This window comes from Mobula birostris, chromosome 3 (assembly GCF_030028105.1).
Source record: "Mobula birostris isolate sMobBir1 chromosome 3, sMobBir1.hap1, whole genome shotgun sequence".
Lineage (NCBI taxonomy): Eukaryota > Metazoa > Chordata > Chondrichthyes > Myliobatiformes > Myliobatidae > Mobula > Mobula birostris.
Window position 1 is genome coordinate 127,202,622 of NC_092372.1, and position 18,146 is coordinate 127,220,767.

Genomic DNA, 18,146 nt, shown 5'->3' on the forward strand with positions numbered 1-18,146 from the left:
TTTGATTTAGATTTTAGATCCCAAACTCTCAATACTCCAGGTGTAGCTCCACCAGTATCCTGTGAAGTTGCATCTAAACTTGAGTACTGCACACTTCATACTACTTGCAGTCCTGTTCCAGACTCAGATTCCTGGTGTACACTTTGTAGTTCCATTCTAGTTTAATAACTTTCCCCACCGTTCTTCCAAAGTGACAAAACCTTATTTTTCCACACGATTCTTCCTCTGTCAACTTCCTGGCTGCTCAGTTGAACCTACCTATAATCTCTGCAGCCTTTGTGTGTCCTAACAATTTGCTAATCTACCCTATCCTTGTATTGTCAGCATATTTGACTGCATTACACTGTTCTCTTCCAATTTTTTAATACAGATTATAAATAATTGAGGCCCCAACACTGCTGCACTGTATGTTACTGATGCCGTTCTAAATTACTCATTTATTTTGATTCTGTTTCCCTGCCACTGGCCTATCCACAACAGTTAATTAATCTTGTGCAGTAACCTTTTCTGTGCCATCTTTTTGAATTCTTTTGGGAAATTAGTCCACTTAATTCCCTCATCATAATTTGCCATTAAAGATGCCAAATAGGTATCTTCCCCTCAGGCTAAGTTACAATAAATTGCATATCCTGACAATTTATTTTCAAATTATATTTAGTGTGTCTAAGAAATAGTGCAGCTGGGCAGATAATTCCTGGTGTATATGGAGAACCGGTGTGGGTAGTTTGTCTGTGAAGTCTAATGCTGTAGTTACTTCAAGTTTATGATCTTAAATCATTCTGATGTTTTCTGGTTTGCATTTCATAGAAATGGAGAGCCTATCCTGAGGTGCATTCTGTCAGACAAGATTGAGGGAGAAGCTACAGATTTAATTCATCAGCCTTAGATCCCTGTTGCTATGAGTAACATGTAAAACATTTGTGTAAACCTAAGATAATTAGATAGTTCTGTGGCAGTTTTAGATTGAAGGTATTACATTGAAGGAATTAAAAAATTTCTGCCTCTGTGGAAAGTTGAGCAATAAGAGTTTTGCAGCAGCACAACTTTTTTAGTTGTCATAATGTTTTTTTTTAAAGAACTGTTATAAAGTAAGACAAATGATTTTATCTTTCGGAATTATCCTCTGTCACTGCGGCCAAACTTTGTATGAACTGATTTTATAATCAGTCCTCTACTTTCAGAATCTGCGTGCTATTTTCTCTTAAACCTGATTTTTTTTCTCTCCTTGTTCGCAGGAATGCACATTCACATGGAGGCCAATATAATGCCATTGTGCAGCAGCCTTCGTTATTAGCTGGTCATGTAACCCTGGCTGCACAGCCCCTGAATGTTGGTGTTGCTCATGTGGTACGCCAGCAGCAAAACTCTAGATCTTCCTCCAAAAGGAATAAGCAGATGCATAATACAAGGTAAAATGTTGTCTTATCAAAATCAGTGCATTTAAAAAGTGGTATTTCAGCTATACTGCTGTCAAGATTGCACTCCTGCTAAGTAAATATATTGTCTTCTGGAATGAATTCATAGAGATCAAAATTGTGTCAGACCGATGACCTGGTTTATGTTAACAAAGCTAGGTCAGCTGGAATGTTAGCTGAATTGCTAAGGTGCAGATACTTTCTTTCAAAAAGTATTGAGAAATAGTTTTCATATACAAATTATGTTTCTGCATATTGGTTACTTACCAGTTTGATATTGTATTTCTTGGTAGCCTCTCCACAACTTTATTTGGAAAGCATCTGGCATTATTTCATGTGGGAAAACAAATCTTGAAGTTTAAAGATCCAGAGGTGGAAGAATTGTAAACATTCAGGACAGTTTACAGCTTTCTTTTGTTCTAGCTTGGGTTTTGGTAGGAAAGCATCCAGATTTGTAAGTAGAAATCAAAGCAGAGTTTATCAGTTATCTCTTCCATTCTAAGTTGGCTGCAATGTGGTTCAGTGTTGCTCTTGTCAACATTAACTTTAGTGCATGTGTTTAAATAAGGGCCAATGAAGCAATGTGCTGGGCGAATCACATCATTGGAGCTTTCTGTCAACAAGCAGTGCTAATCTTTGATGATAAATAGCAAACTTTGTTTAAAAGAAACAAAACATTAGCTAATAAAGTATTTTGAAGATTTCTGTATCTAAAATTCAAAATTTAATGCCAAAGGAAGGGATAAATATTTAAATAACAATTGTATTATAGTTTTGGAGAACTATTTGGGCAGACTTCTGGAAGAATTTTTAGGTCATTGGAAGTTCCTCGGGGAATGGTTTCCTCTGCAAACCATGTGTCAGCTGCTTATAAAAATTATGCAATACAGTTGATGCACACTAAATAATTAGTGATGCTAGAAAGTTTGTGAACCCTCTGGAATTTTCTCTTATTTCTGCATAAATATGACCTAAAATGTCATCAGATCTTCACGCAAATCCTAAAAATAGAGAACCCAATGAAATAAATAACACAAAAAACATTATACTTGTTTGTGATGTGTAGTGTTTTATTTTTACAAAAGCATTTAGTCTTCTAATGTGTTATAGATACTTGAAACATTTTTCGATCAGCTGTCAAACTTAAGAGGTGGGTTGATGGATTAGGAAGACGTTTTGCAATTTTTACCACTTTCTGAAAACTGTTAATGGATAAACCTTCATTTCCTGGGAATAAGCAGCTACTGGCTTTGTACATTTTTAGGTGTGGTAAACACATTAGAAGCATGCATGTAAAAATGATCAGAATGCTTTTGAATTTAATAGATTAAACTACATCTGTATGTTAAACCAAAAAAAAACTAAATGTGAAAAGGAGCTCAGGATTCACTTTGTGGTTGAACTGCGTGCCATCACTTGCTGATTAATCTATTACATGATAAATGGTTTCTTAAACTCACTTTTGATGGATGCTAAGGACCTCTAGAACTTGACTAAGCAAAGCTGACCAAATAAAAAGGCAAGAATAAGAATGAAACTGATTAAAAGGAATCTCAGTACTAAGAAGTTCTATATAAATATAGTCAGCAAATAAATTTAACTTTTTTTTGGCCCATTGACATTAGGTAGCCTCTAATCCAAATACATTTTTTTTAGCAATTTCGATATGAAGTGCAAAGGATTCATTTGTTTGAAAATACTTAGTTAACTCCTCAAAAGCAAATTGAAAACATCCTTGATATAATCTTCTTACTTTCTTCAGGGTGAATTGAGAATAATTTTGAAAGACTTGCAATCAGATAGGCCCTGAGTTAAGGAATGTGTTGAAATGCATTATAAGCTTTCAGTGTCATGTAATGTAATACAAAATGGTATTTTATTCCTGATTTTAAAAACAATTACTGCAAACACCCTATGTCTGTGAAAGATGCCTTTTAGTTAACAGTTTGACAGACCAAAACCTGCTTCCATGGCTACTTTATCTTTTAAAAAATGTCTCTCACCCTCACCTTCATATGGATGGTCCCTTTATCCTATTCATCCCTCTCTCACCTTCTCTGCAACTTAAAGCAATGTTATTTCACCATACCTTTCCAACGAGTCTTCAATTTGAAACCATACCCGTTTCTTTTTCCTCAGAGGCTGCCAGTATTTTCTGCTCTTATTTCCGATTTTCAGGATGTACAGGTTTTTGATTTGTTTTATTCCAAATCTGATAGATAGTGAGCTCATTGTAGCGTCTTGCCAAATAATACTTTGAATAAAATTGAAACTTGTTTGTTGGAGATCTTGGAGCAAGTCTTGGGCAGTATCAAACTCATCATTTTAACTTTAAAACTCTCAATATCTTCATCTGTTTGTTTTAAACCAGGAATGTTCCTTTGTTGGATGTCACTCCTTCCCAAACATACATGGTGGTTCAAAGCAGTCCAGCAAGTGCACCCTCCCCATACTGCAGCACAACACTTGATCATCAGCGACAGACCATCGTGATTCCTGATACACCCAGTCCTGCTGTCAGTGTAATAACCATCCGTAGTGACACAGATGAAGAGGAAGAAACCAAGCAGAAACTTGGGGGGTAGGTGTTCTTCTGTATAGTGAATAATGAGAGGTGGATTCCATATGATAATTCAGAATACTGCCCATACAGTTTTCAAGTTTGACCCAGGTGCAAGAGGCTTGGCTGCTATCAGAGCAGATGCCAAAACTGTGTAGGACATGGTTTATTTGCCTTGCAATATGGGTTACTGTTTAATTATCTTAAAATATGACTTTGAATTACTGCAGGATTTAATGAAATCCACCAGATTTTTCTTTAAATGCTGTGTCAAGTTTGTAGTGAGATTAATGGAAACTTAGTATTTTCTCATGAGGTTTAGATTTGTCAACAGTCTAAGTTCTAAACAAGTGTGAGTTATTGCTACTTTTGTTCAATTTAGATGTTTTTCCCTGGCTTGAAATGATGATCATGACCTACAAGTCGCCCTGCAATTCTTTACCCAGTTAGTTACAAGTTTAGGCAAAGTGTAAACTTGCATTCAACATTAATAAACACGTTAGAAAATTAAAACAAAGTTAAACACTTAGAAATGTGCAAGTTTAAACGACTGAAAATTATCTAACCTGCCCTTATGAGGTTTCCATCATAACCGGTGAAGAATTGCTCCTCCCTTACTGGAGTCCGTGAACAATACATTACTGAAGCCAGTAAACAGTAGACCAGAACTTCTGGACCATGCATTTATCCACAAATTTGGTTACTGACTTTTATTGCTGTTTGGAAGGCAGGTGAGGAAAAATAAAATTCAAACCAGTAACAATACATCGTGTTACTGGTCTAGAACCTATTTTTAACACGAGGTGCTGGGAATATTCTGACTACCTCTGTGACAGCAACTCAACACAGCAGATTCTTTTTAATCCCAGATGTACATAATGTTGATACTTATTTTTTTTTGCAGTTCTGATGTGAAACAAAGGTCAAACGTCATCAGTTATGTAACTGTGCATGATTCGTTGGAATCTGATTCCTCAAACAGTAATAGTCCATATCCATGTGAACGGCCTCGAGCAACGCAGGTTATCAGTAGTACACAGGACTTGCCTAAAAGAAGCATGGATGCTTGTCATAACTCTGGATCTCGTACAATCATCGTACAGCCTTTGAAGGCACAAGTCAGTGAAAGTATGGGAGAGAGCAGCAGTTTGTCAGGTAGGAATATGATTTTTATACCAAAATTACATCTATTAATCCAAATTGTTGTAACCTTAATTGTGTCATTCTATCTTAACTTTAAAACTTGTTTTTTTTTTATCAATAAGAGTTCATGTAGTGTAGTTCCATGATGCTGTTCATGAGTACTTCAAAATTTATCCAAGATTCTTTTTTTTATCCACCTTTTCCTTTAATCTTTTTTAAAGTGCCATCTGCTCTGATGGAACAATCTTGAAGAAAGTAATAATATTCCCCAGTGTTTTGGTCAGTGTATCCCTTGGACAAGTTACTGTAACTGATTACCTGATTATTATTTGCGTTCCTGCTTGCGGGAATTTACCATGCATAAATTGGCAATCCATAACAATGACTATATTTGGAAAGTATTTCATTGGCTTTGGTACACCCTGAGTTTCTAAAAAGGCACTGTAGTCCTCTTTCTTCATTCAAAACTTCCACATGTTTACTATTCAGGCCAGGCAGCATCTATAGGAAGAGGTACAGTCAACGTTTCGGGCCGAGACCCTTTGTCAGGACAGTTAGTCTCGGCCCGAAACGTTTACTGTACCTCTTCCTATGGATGCTGCCTGGCCTGCTGCGTTCACCAGCAACTTTTATGTGTGTTGCTTTAAATTCCAGCATCTGCAGATTTCCTCGTGTTTACATGTTTACTATTCGAAGTTTATTGAGATGGAACTGGTGTACAGCTTAAACTGACCACCACTTGTAATTAGACAATAGCAACATTGATTGACTGTCGTGGAAACATTAGTGACTTCTTTCTAAACCCCAATTTTTCTAAACCAAATTAGCATATACTGAAGATTAAATTCCTTCTAAATGTTTGCAATTGTCAGGGAATGCCATTGTCCTCCTCAGTTTTGTGTCTCTAAAATCTCTAACTGGTCTACAGTATCTAGTAGCGTCTGGGTGGGCTTTTTTTTTTGGACTATTTAATCTGAATCCTTTAAGATTCTTTTTTAAGATGTTGAACATTAGTATAAAATCATTTCAATGAACCAGGTGGATTTAAACGGTGTGCAGGAAAGAACCTTCAGTGCATTTAAACAGGAGTGCTGAAAGTGCAAGTTCACTGAGGCCCTCGTTTTTAAAAAAAAACACTCATTCAGGTCTGAAAGAGTGTGGGGGCAGTCCCCGGTGATTCAAATACAAAACCATCAGGATTCTGGAACAGTTGGGTAGCAAACTATGGGGCTGGGGTTGAAAAGGATTCATTCATGTTAATTTTGTAGAGAACTTTTTAAAGTTTTAACCTAAGTTTTAACTAGATGGTTTAAAAGCTGCGCATGTTGCGGTAATCCCTCTTCAAACCATACTGATTTGGCAGTTTCCCCATTTCTTCTAAGGAGGGCATTCTTCCCTTTCTTTCTCAGTACCCATGTATGCTGCCTGACCTGCTGAGCTCCCCCAGCATTGTGTGTTGCTCTGGATTTCCAGCATCTGCAGGCTTTCTCGTGTTTCTGATTAGACCCTCTGTATTTGATTTGCTTGGGCTTATAAACTGGAAGTTTCTCTTGCCTACTCTCCTGTGTTGGCTTGAATTATTGTAATTGAAGAGAACTTGAGTGTGGTTTGTTTATTGTTTTTGGCTGTAATTTATGTATTTACCTCAATTTCCTGTCCCTTTATAGGCTTTTTTACGAATGTCTATAAGGCTAAAACAGGCATGCCTGTGAGTGGACAGAATTCAAGCTCAACTACACCAACAATGTACCGGCAACGGCAGCCTCTGAACCTCAGTCAGGTATGGAAATGTCAGTTTCGTAACAGAGGTATAACAGGTAGGAGCAAAAACAGATTAGGAATGTTGAACAATTGTGAATAACGGAGTGTAAAATTGAAACCAAATGAGGAAAGTACATGCTTGTGTACACAAGAGAATTTCTCCAAAGGTTAGTGATAAAGCTGATAGAGCAAAGCAGGAAGACAAAGTCTATAAATTTAAATTGTTACAGCACATATTTTACCACATTTATAACAAATAAAAATATCAAAATATGAGGAATAATGGACAATTGGTCCAAGGAATAGTAGCTCAATTCAGCTAATGTTTATGTGAGAAATAATTGATTTTATTAAAAAAATATTATGGAAAATATATTCAGAAATTAAAATGTCAGAAATTGGGGAAACCACCAATCATAATTGAATGTGGAATTTTAAGCTGTTTTTAATGTAATTCCAGTGCAAAACCTTGTATGTTTATTTATAATAAACTGGAGAACGTTCTCTTAGCTGTCCAACCTTCTTGTCACAAAACTGACCACATATCTAAACTGAAATTATTATCTCTTGAAATTAACAGGCCTCTTGTGCCTGTTTGCTGGTCTTCACTATTTCGGATGGAAATATATATTCTAAAAATCGATAAATATTTTTCTTTAAAAATTTTAATCTGTAAAATAACTAATAAACTGTGCCTAAATGGTGTAGAGAAATATGGGCACAGATATAATAATTACTAAAAGCAAGTTAAAGGAAACAAAGCATCTTTTTTAAAGAGTGGTAGAACAGGAAAGTTGATAATGTTATGTTATCCATGCATAGAATGTAACTTGGAATACTTACAAAGGTCTTGCCTTTTTATGGACAGGATATGAAGGTATTTCAAGATGTAGAACATATTTGTCATAGCCGTACCAGTAATGGGAGTTAACATCTCCCTTGAAAGATTGGTTAGATTTGTGGCACTATTGCCAAGACAAAAAGGACTGAGGATTGACCTGATAGGGGCCTTTAATGTTATAAACTACTTTACTAGCTAGTAATACAGCAGTCTTGGGGACAAAAGTATTTGAGAACTACAGCAATGTACAACACAGACAGTGAACACTGTGGGGGATTTTTCAACATTTTCAACATGCAGGTAGACTGGGAAAATCAGGTTGGTCCTGGACCCCAAGAAAGGGAGTTTTTGGAATGCCTCAGAGATGGATTCTTAGAGCAGCTTGTATTAGAGCCTACCAGGGAGAAGGCAATTCTGGATTTAGTGTTGTGTAATGAGCCAGATTTGATAAGGGAACTCGAGGTAAAGGAGCCATTAGGAGGTAGTGACCATAATATGATAAGTTTTAATCTGCAGTTTGAGAGGGAGAAGGGAAGATCGGAAGTGGCAATATTACAGTTGAACAGAGGGGACTATGGACCCATGAGGGAGGAACTGGCCGAAGTTGACTGGAAAGATACCCTAGCAGGGATGACAGTGGAACAACAATGGCAGGTATTTCTGGGAATAATACAGTAGGTGTAGGATCAGTTCATTCCAAAGAGGAAGAAAGATTCTAAGGGGAGTAAAGGGCGACCGTGGATGACAACGGAAGTCAAGGACAGTATAAAAATAAGAGAGGAAGTATAACATAGCAAGGATGAGTGGGAAGCCAGAGGATTGGGAGACTTTTAAGGAGCAACAGAAGATAACTAAAAAGGCAATACGGGGGGGAAAGATGAGGTAAGAAGGTAAGCTAGCCAAGAATATAAAGGAGGATAGTAAAAGCTTCTTTAGGTATGTGAAGAGGAATAAATTAGTTAAGACCAAAGTTGGGCCCTTGAAGACAGAAAGGGGTGAAATTATTGTGGGGAAGAAGGGAATGGCAGGTGAGCTGAACAGGTACTTTGGATATGTCTTCACTAGGGAAGACACAAACAATCTCCAGATGTAATAATGGCCAGAGGGCCTAGGGTAACAGAGGAACTGAAGGAATTCGCATCAGGCAGAAAATGGTGTTGGGTAAACTGATGGGACTGAAGGCTGATAAATCCCCAGGGCCTGATGGTCTGCATCCCAGGGTACTTAAGTAGGTGGCTGTAGAAATCGTGGACGCATTCGTAATCATTTTCCAATGTTCTATAGATTCAGGATCAGTTCCTGTGGATTGGAGGGTGGCTAATGTTGTCCCTCTCTTCAAGAAGGGAGGAAGAGGGAAAACGGAATTATAGACCAGTTAGCCTGACGTCGGTGGTGGGAAAGATGCTGGAGTCAATTATAAAAGATGAAATTACGACACATCTGGATCGCAGTAACAGGATCGGTCCGAGTCAGCATGGATTTACGAAGGGGAAATCATGCTTGACTAATCTTCTGGAATTTTTTGAGAATGTAACTGTGAAAATGGACATGGGAAATTCAGTGGATGTAGTGTACCTGGACTTTCAGAAAGCCTTTGATAAGGTCCCACATAGGAGGTTACTGTGCAAAACTAGAGCAGTTGGTGTTGGGGGTAGGGTACTGACATGGATAGAAAATTGGTTGGCAGTCAGGAAAGAAAGAGTAGGGATCAGTGGGTCCTTTTAAGAATGGCAGGCAGTGACTAGTGGGGTACTGCAAGGCTCAGTGCTGGGACCACAGCTTTTTACAATATACATTAATGATTTAGATGAAGGGATTAAAAGTAACATTAGCAAATTTGCAGGTGACACAAAGCTGGGTGGCAGTGTAAAATGTGAAGAGGATTAGATTAGATTATGAGAACACGCAGTCCTCTTTTACTCTCATTTAGAAATGCATACATGCGTTAAGAAATGATACAATGTTTCTCCGGTGTGATATCACAGAAAACAAGACAGACCAAAGACTAACACTGACAAAACCACATAATTATGCCATATAGTTACAGCAGTGCAAAGCAATACCATAATTTGATGAAGAACAGTCCATAGGCACAGTAAAAAAAAAAAAAATAGTTGATCGACTCCCGAGTCCCCGATAGCAGATGGCAAAAGGGAGAAACTCCTTGCCATAAACCTCCAGGCACCGTCAACTTGCCGATACCTTGGAAGCAGCCAACCACAGCCGACCCTGAGTCAATCCATCCGAAAACTCCGAGCTTCCGAGCAGCCTCTCCGATACAGTCTGCCGAGCACCTTCGACCTCTCCCCGGCCGCTGAAACATGCAAAGCCGAGGATTCCGAGGCCTTCAGCTCCAGAGATTCCAGTTACCACACAGTAGCAGCGGTAGCAAAGCAGACATTTCAGAAGTTTTCCAGATGTTCCACTATGCACTCACGTCTGTCTCCATTTAAACAGAATTGTGCACGGTCCCCTGCTTGACAGATAACAGATATTCATCAATGGAGAGGCTGCGATGAGATGTTAAGAGAATGCAGGCTGACTTGGATAGGTTGAGTGAGTGGGCAGATGCATGGCAGATGCAGTTTAATGTGGATAAGTGTGAGGTTATCCAGTTTGGTGGCAAGAACAGGAAGGCAGATTACTATCTGAATGGTGTCAAGTTAGGAAAAGGGAAGTACAACGAGATCTTGGTGTCCTTGTTCATCAGTCACTGAAAGTAAGCATGCAGGTACAGCAGGCAGAGAAAAAAGCTAATGGCATGTTGGCCTTCATAACAAGGGGAGTTGAGTATAGGAGCAAAGAGGTCCTTCTGCAGTTGTACAGGGCGCTGGTGAGACCACACCTTGAGTATTGTGTACAGTTTTGGTCTCCAAATTTGAGGAAGGACATTCTAGCTATTGAGGGAGTGCAGCGTAGGTTCACGAGGTTAATTCCTGGGATGGTGGGACTGTCATATGTTGAAAGATTGGAGCGACTGGGGCTTTGTTTTGTATACACTGGAATTTAGAGGGGATCTGATTGACACATATAAGATTAGTAAGGGATTGGACATGCTAGAGGCAGGAAACATGTTCCTGATGTTGGAGGAGTACAGAACCAGAGGCCACAGGTTAAGAATAAGGGGGAGACAATTTAGAATGGAGTTGAGGAAAAACTTTTTCACACAGATGATTGTGGTTCTGTGGAATGCTGTGCCTCCGAAGGTGGTGGAGGCCAATTCTTTGGATTCTTTCAAGAAAGAGTTAGAACTCTTAAAGATAGTGGAGTGAAGGGATATGGGGAGAAAGCAGGAAAAGGGTACTGATTGTGAATGATCAACCATGATCACAGTGAATGGTGGTGCTGGCTCGAAGGGCTGAATAGCCTACTCCTGCACTTATTGTCTATTGATTCTGTTGTGCCTACACCAATCTAAAGAGAGGTCCCTGAGGCTAATTTTGCCTTCTAGCACTTTTCAAGTATATGTCCAAATAATTTATAAATGTGATGAGAGTTTCTCCTTCTTCCTTCCTTCAAGATTATTGCTACACTTTGGATGAAAAGTAACATAAAGCTTTCCTTATCCCACTCTTAATTCTTCTACCAATGACTTTAAATCTATGTTCCTGTTTTTTCATTACCCCTTTAAGAAAGTTTTGTTTTTCTTTACAGAATCAATAGGGAGAAAAAATTACAATATAATTTTATAAACATCAATTAAATCTGCCCTCAACCCCTGTTCCAAAGAAAACAACCCCAGCTTGTCCAAAGAACTTCAACAGTATACTAAGAAGAGTCATAGAGAAGTACAGCACCCAAACAGGCCTTTTGCTCCATCTACTCCATGCCAAAACCTTTTAAACTGCTTACGGTCATCAACCTACACCTGGACCATAGCCCTCCATATCCCTATGTACCTATCCAAACTTCTCGAACATTGAAATCGAGCATGCATGCCCCATTTGTACTGGCAGTTCATTGCACACTCTCACGACCCTCTGAGTGAAGAGGTTTCCCCTCATGTTCCCCTTAAGCTTCTCACCTTTCACCCTTAACCTTAACCTCTGCTTGACCATCAGTGGAAAAAACCTGTTTGCATTTGCCCTATCTATACGTCTCATAATTTTGTATACCTCTATCAAATCTCAATCTTCTACGTTCTTTTAAAAAAAAATACAGTCCTAACCTGTTCAGTCTTTCGTTGTAACTCAGGTCCTCCAGACCAGACAATATCCTTGTAAATTTTCTCTATTCTTTCAAACTTATTTGCATCTTTTCTTTAGGTAGGTGACCAAAACTGCACACAATACTCCAAATTAGGCCTCACCAATATCCTGTACAACTTCAATATAAATCCCATCTTCTGTACTCCACACATTGATTTATGAAGGCCGATGTGCCAAAAGCTTTACAACCCTATCTACCTGTGATGTCACTTTCATGGAATTATGTACCCTACCATTCACCGTAAGACCTACCCTGGTTGATCCTGTTGAAGTGCAAAACCATGCACTTGTCTCCATTAAATTCCATCTGCCATTTTTCAGCACATTTTTTCCAGCTGATGGAGACCCCTCTACAAACCATGATAGACTTCCTTACTGTCCACAGCACTCCAATCGTAATGCCTTCTGGACCAAACCCCGATCCCTGCAGCACACCACTGGTCACAAGCATCCAGTCAGAGAGGCAGCCCTTTACTGCCACTCTCTGGCTTCTCCCACAAAACCAATGCCTAATCCAATTTACTACATCATCCCGAATGCCATGCAATTGAACCTTCTTGACCAGCTTCCCATGCAGGGCCTTATCAAATGCTTTATTAAAGTCCATGTAGACAATATCCACTGCCTTACCTTCATCCATTTTCCTGGTAACTTCCTCAAACTCCAAGATTGGTTAGGCACGCTCGAAGCTTTGCTGACTATCATTCCATGTCCATCCAAATATTTGTATCCGGTCCCTTAGAATGCCTTCCAATAACTTCCCACAACTGATGTCGGACTCAACGGCTTATAATTTCCTGGTTTCTGCTTAAGAGCATTTATTAAACAGCAGAACAACATTGGCTAACCTCCTGAATATCTCCTTTGCAATTTGAAAGGGAGAAGCATAAGTTACATATGTTAGTATTGCAGTGGAATAAAGGGAACTGCAGAGGCGTGAGAGAGGAGCTTGCCAGGGTGGGTCGGAGGAAGATCCTGGCGGAGATGACAGCAGAGCAGAGGTGGCTGAAGTTTCTGGGTATAGTTCACAAGGCGCAGGATAGATCTGTTACATGGAAGTTGTTCACAAGTGGCAAGGATAGGCAACCGTGGCTGACAAGGGAAGGTAAGGACTGCATAAAAGCCAAGGAAAGGACATATAACATAGCAAAAGTGAGTAGGAAGTTGGATGATTGAGAAGCTTTTAAAACCTAACAAAAAGTAACTAGATAGATAGATATACTTTATTGATCCCGAGGGAAATTGTGTTTCATTGCAGCCGCACCAACCAAGAATAGAGCATAAATATAGCAATACAAAAACCACAAACAATCAAACAAAATGCAAACTATGCCAGACGGAAAAAAGTCCAGGACCAGTCTATTGGCCCAGGGTGTCTGACCCTCCACGGGAGGAGCTGCACGTTCAATGGCCACAGGCAGGAACAACCTCCCGTGCCACCCAGTGTTGAATCTCGGTGGAATGTGGCCGAAGTCCAACAGTAAAAAGTTCAATATCCGGTCTACAAAACACGTTCCTCGATCGTAATATGACCCGGATTGCACCATCTGTTGTTAACCAGAACAGTAAGCACCCAACTCCTTTACGCTTACCGCTCTCAGTGCACTTCCGGTCAGCCAGAATGGTCTGGAAGCCGTCCATGGAGAAGTTTTGATCGGGTATGTCCTTGTGCAGCCCCGTTCCAGTGAAACAAATAACATTGCACTCCGGAAATGTTCTCTGACGCCTGGCTAGCGCCATGAACTCATCCATTTTATTACCCACCAACTCCTCTTCTCCATAAGTCTCTGTTGTCTCGACCCGGTCCTCTTTCCTCGACTTTGTGATTCCCCTCTGCATCCTCTGTCTGTTTTCCTCCAGATTTCAGCAGGGGTGTCCGCGGCTCTGCTCGCTAAGCCGGCCGGCTTTAGTGCAAGCAGCTGGTCCCTGGAATGAACAATGCGACCATGCTTCTGTCCCACGTGTCGGGATGTAACTATTTCCAGCGCTAAAAACCCAAATAAAACTCTCTCTACCAGCATGTTAGAGAGGGTGCAGCTTCGACTTGTTACCGTGGAGAAAAAAAAACAAAAGATAACGTAAGCTAAAAAGTAAGAAGAAAAAAGTAAGAATCCGATCGGAACGGCTATAACAGGCTGCATGCACGACCGGCGCATGCGCACTAGACTAAGAAAGCTATAAGAAGGGAAAAGGTGAAATATGAGGGTAAAGCAGCTTACTAAAAGTTTTTTTCCAGTTATATAAAGAGTAAAAGGGAGGTGAGAATTGATATTGAACCACTGGAAAATGATACTGGTGAGGAAGTAATGAGGGGCAAAGAAATAGCAGATGAACTTAATGGGTACTTTGCATCAGTCTTCACTGTGGAAGACACTAGCAGTGTGCCAGAGGTCCGTGAGTGTCAGGGAGCAGAAGTGAGTGCCATTCCTTTTACAAAGGAAAAAGTGCAAGGCAATCTTGAGTCTTAGGTTGGATAAGTTATCTGGATCAGATGGAATCCTGAGAGAGGTTGCTGAAGAGATAACGGGATGCATCGGTCATGGTCTTTAAAGAATCACTTGATTCTGGCATGGTCCTGGAGGATGGGAAGGTTGCAAATGTCACTCCCCTCTTTAAGAAGGGAGGAAGGCAGCAAAAGAAAGGAAATTATAGGCCAATTGGCCGAACCTCAATGGATGGGCAAGTGTTGGAGCCTATTATTAAGGATGTGGTTTCGGGGTACTAATGATAAACTAAGTCAAAGTCAGCATGGTTTCTGTAAAGGGAATTCTTGCCTGACAAATCTGTTGAAGTTCTTCAAGGAAGTAATAAGTAGGGTGGACAAAGGAGAGGCAGTGGATGTCATTTTCTTGGATTTTCAGAAGGCATTTGATAAGGTGCCACGTAAAAGACTGCTCAACAAGATATCCTATGGTGTTACAGGAAAGATACTAAAATGGATAGAGGAATGACTGACAGGTAGGAGGCAGTGAGTGGGAATAAAGGGGGCCTTTTTCTGGTTTGCTGCTGGTGACTAGTGGTGTTCCTCGGGTCAGTATGTGGACTGCTACTTTTCATGTTGTTTGTCAGTGATTTGGATAATGGAATTGATGGCTTTGTGGCAAAGTTTGCAGATGATATGAAGATAGGCGGAGCGGTAGGTAGTGCTGAGGAAGCAATGCAATTGCGGCAAGACTTGGACAAAAAAGTGGCAGGTGGAGTACAGTGTTGGGAAATAAATGATGCATTTTGGTAAAAGGAACAATAGTGCAGGCTATTATCTAGATGGGGAGAAGGTTAATTTATAGGGAGAGTCTGTGGTAGAGAAGGCAAATGCGATGTTGACATTTATTTCAAGGGAAATAGAATATAAAAGCAAGGAGATAATGCTGAGGCTTTATAAGACACTAGTCAGGAAGCACTTGCAGTTTTGTCAACAGTTTTAGCCCCATATCTCAGAAAGGATGTGTTGTCATTGGAGAGAGTCCAGGGGAGGTTCAGGAGGATGATTCTGGGAATGAAGGGATGAAGGTGTTAACACATGAAGAGTGTTTGGCAGCTTTGAGTCTGTATTAACTGGAATTTAGAAGAATGCAGGGGGATCTCACTGAAACCAACTGAATGTTAAAAGGACAAAATAGGGTCGATGTGGAGAGGATGTTTCCTATGGTGGGGGTATCCAGATCTAGAGGCCACAGCCTCAAAATTGAGGGTCAACCTTTAGGAACGGAGGTAAGGAGGAATTTTTTTAGCTTGAGTATTGAATCCATGGAATGCTCTGCCATACACTGCGGTGGCCAAGTGTATATTTAAGGTGGAAGTTGATAATTTTCTGATTGGTCAGGGCATCAAACGATATGGCAAGAAAGCATCGGGATGTGGTTGAGTGGGATCCAGAATCAGCCATGATGGAATGACGAAGCAGACTTGGGCTGACTGGCCTAATTCTGCTCCTGCGTCATATGGTCTTATGGTTGCCAAGGATGTTTCAAATATCTCTTCTAGGGCCCTGGTAATTTCTGCGTTTGCTTCCTGTAGGGTCCACGGGAGCATCTTGTCAGGTCCTGGGGATTTTTCCACCTTGATTTGCCTCAGGGTAACAAACATCTTCCCTTCTGTAATCTATACAGTGTCCATGAAGTTGATGTTGCTTTGCCTCACTTCTGTAGACTCTGTATCCATCTCCCGAGTAAATACACATGCAGAGAATGCACTTAAGATCTCCCCCATCTGTTCTGGCTCCACATATGGATTATCATTGTGATCTTCCAGAGGACAAATTTCGTCCCTTCCAATCCTTTTGCTCCTAACATATCTGTAGAATTCTTTAGGATTGTCCTTCACCTTGTCTGTGAGAGCAACTTCGTGCCTCTTTTAGCCTTCCTGATTTCTTTAAGTGTTCTCTTTTGCTTCTTTCACTCCATATGCAGCTCATCTGTTCCTTCTTGCCTTTACCTGCTATGCTCCTCCTTTTTTTTCCTCTTAACCGTGGCCTCAATATTGCCAGAAAATCAAGGTTCCCTACACTTGTTATCTTTACCTCTCAAAATTTCATTGTTGAAGGCCTCCCACTTTCCAAGTACACCTTTGCCAGAAAACAGCCTGTCCCAATCAACACGTGCCAGACCATTCCTGGTGCCATCAAAATTGGCATTTCTCCAATTTAGAATATCAACCCATAGACAAGACCCTATCTATCGTTTTGCATGTTTACTTTGAAACTAATGGCATTGTGGACACTGGATGCAAAGTGTTCCCCTACACAAACTTCTGTCACCTGCCCTGACTCATTCCCTAACAGCAAATCCAGTATACATGCTCCCTTGTTGGGACTCCTACGTACTGATGAAGGAAGCTTACTTGAACACATTTGACAAACTCTATTCCATCTAGTCTTTTTATAGTATGGGATTCCCGGTCAATACGGAGAAAGATAACATCATCTACTTTAACAATCTTGTGTTTCTTGCAACAGTTTGCAGTCTCTTTACAAATTTGTTCTTCTATATCACTAGGATTGTTGGGTGGTCTGTAATATAGCCCCATTAACATGGTCATACTTTTCGTATTTCTCAGTTCCACCCATAATACCTAACTAATCAAGTTCTCAAGTCTGTCTTTACGGAGTACTGCCGTGACATTTTCCCTGACTGGTAATGCCACTCCTTCTCCTTTAATCCCTCCAGCTCTGTCACACCTAAAACAACAGAAACCCCAGAATACTGAGCTGCCAGTCCATAGAACCATAGAAACTACAGCACAGAAACAGGCCCTTTGCCCTTTCTTGGCTGTGCCGAACCATTTTCTGCCTAGTCCCACTGACCTGCACACGGACCATATCCCTCCATACACCTCCCATCCATGTATCTGTCCAATTTATTCTTAAATGTTAAAAAAGAATCCGCATTTACCACCTCGTCTGGCAGCTCATTCCATACTCCCACTACTCTCTGTGTGAAGAAGCCCCCCCTAATGTTCCCTTTAAACTTTTCCCCCCTCGCCCTTAACCCATGTCCTCTGGTTTTTTTCTCCCCTTGCCTCAGTGGAAAAAGCCTGTTTGCATTCACTCTATCTATACCCGTCATAATTTTATATACCTCTATCAAATCTCCCCTCATTCTTCTATGCTCCAGGGAATAAAGTCCTAACCTATTCAACCTTTCTCTGTAACTGAGTTTCTCAAGTCCCGGCAACATCCTTGTAAACCTTCTCTGCACTCTTTCAACCTTATTTATATCCTTCCTGTAATTTGGTGACCAAAACTGAACACAATACTCCAGATTCGGCCTCACCAATGCCTTATACAACCTCATCATAACATTCCAGCTCTTATACGCAATACTTTGATTAATAAAGGCCAATGTACCAAAAGCTCTCTTTACGACCCTATCTACCTGTGACGCCACTTTTAGGGAATTTTGTATCTGTATTCCCAGAACCCTCTGTTCCACTGCACTCCTCAGTGCCTTACCATTAACCCTGTATGTTCTACGTTGGTTTGTCCTTCCAACGTGCAATACCTCACACTTGTCAGTATTAAACTCAATCTGCCATTTTTCAGCCCATTTTTCCAGATGGTCCAAGTCCCTCTGCAGGCTCTGAAAACCTTCCTCACTGTCTACTACACCTCCAATCTTTGTATCACCAGCAAACTTGCTGATCCAAGTTACCACATTATCATCCAGATCATTGATATAGATGACAAATAACAATGGACCCAGTACTGATCCCTGTGGCAC

General features: G+C 40.3%; 1 protein-coding gene across 6 annotated transcripts in view; it reads left to right on the forward strand.

The window, feature by feature from the left end:
• Window positions 1-18,146, forward strand: part of LOC140195274 (homeodomain-interacting protein kinase 1-like) — a 129,082-nt gene that overhangs the window by 93,320 nt on the left and 17,616 nt on the right. For all 6 annotated transcript variants that reach the window (XM_072253344.1, XM_072253345.1, XM_072253347.1 and 3 more), the window contains 4 exons: window positions 1,236-1,409; window positions 3,787-3,996; window positions 4,880-5,130; window positions 6,786-6,898. In XM_072253344.1, coding sequence (XP_072109445.1) covers window positions 1,236-1,409; window positions 3,787-3,996; window positions 4,880-5,130; window positions 6,786-6,898 — 748 coding nt within the window. The remainder of the gene's footprint in view (window positions 1-1,235; window positions 1,410-3,786; window positions 3,997-4,879; window positions 5,131-6,785; window positions 6,899-18,146) is intronic.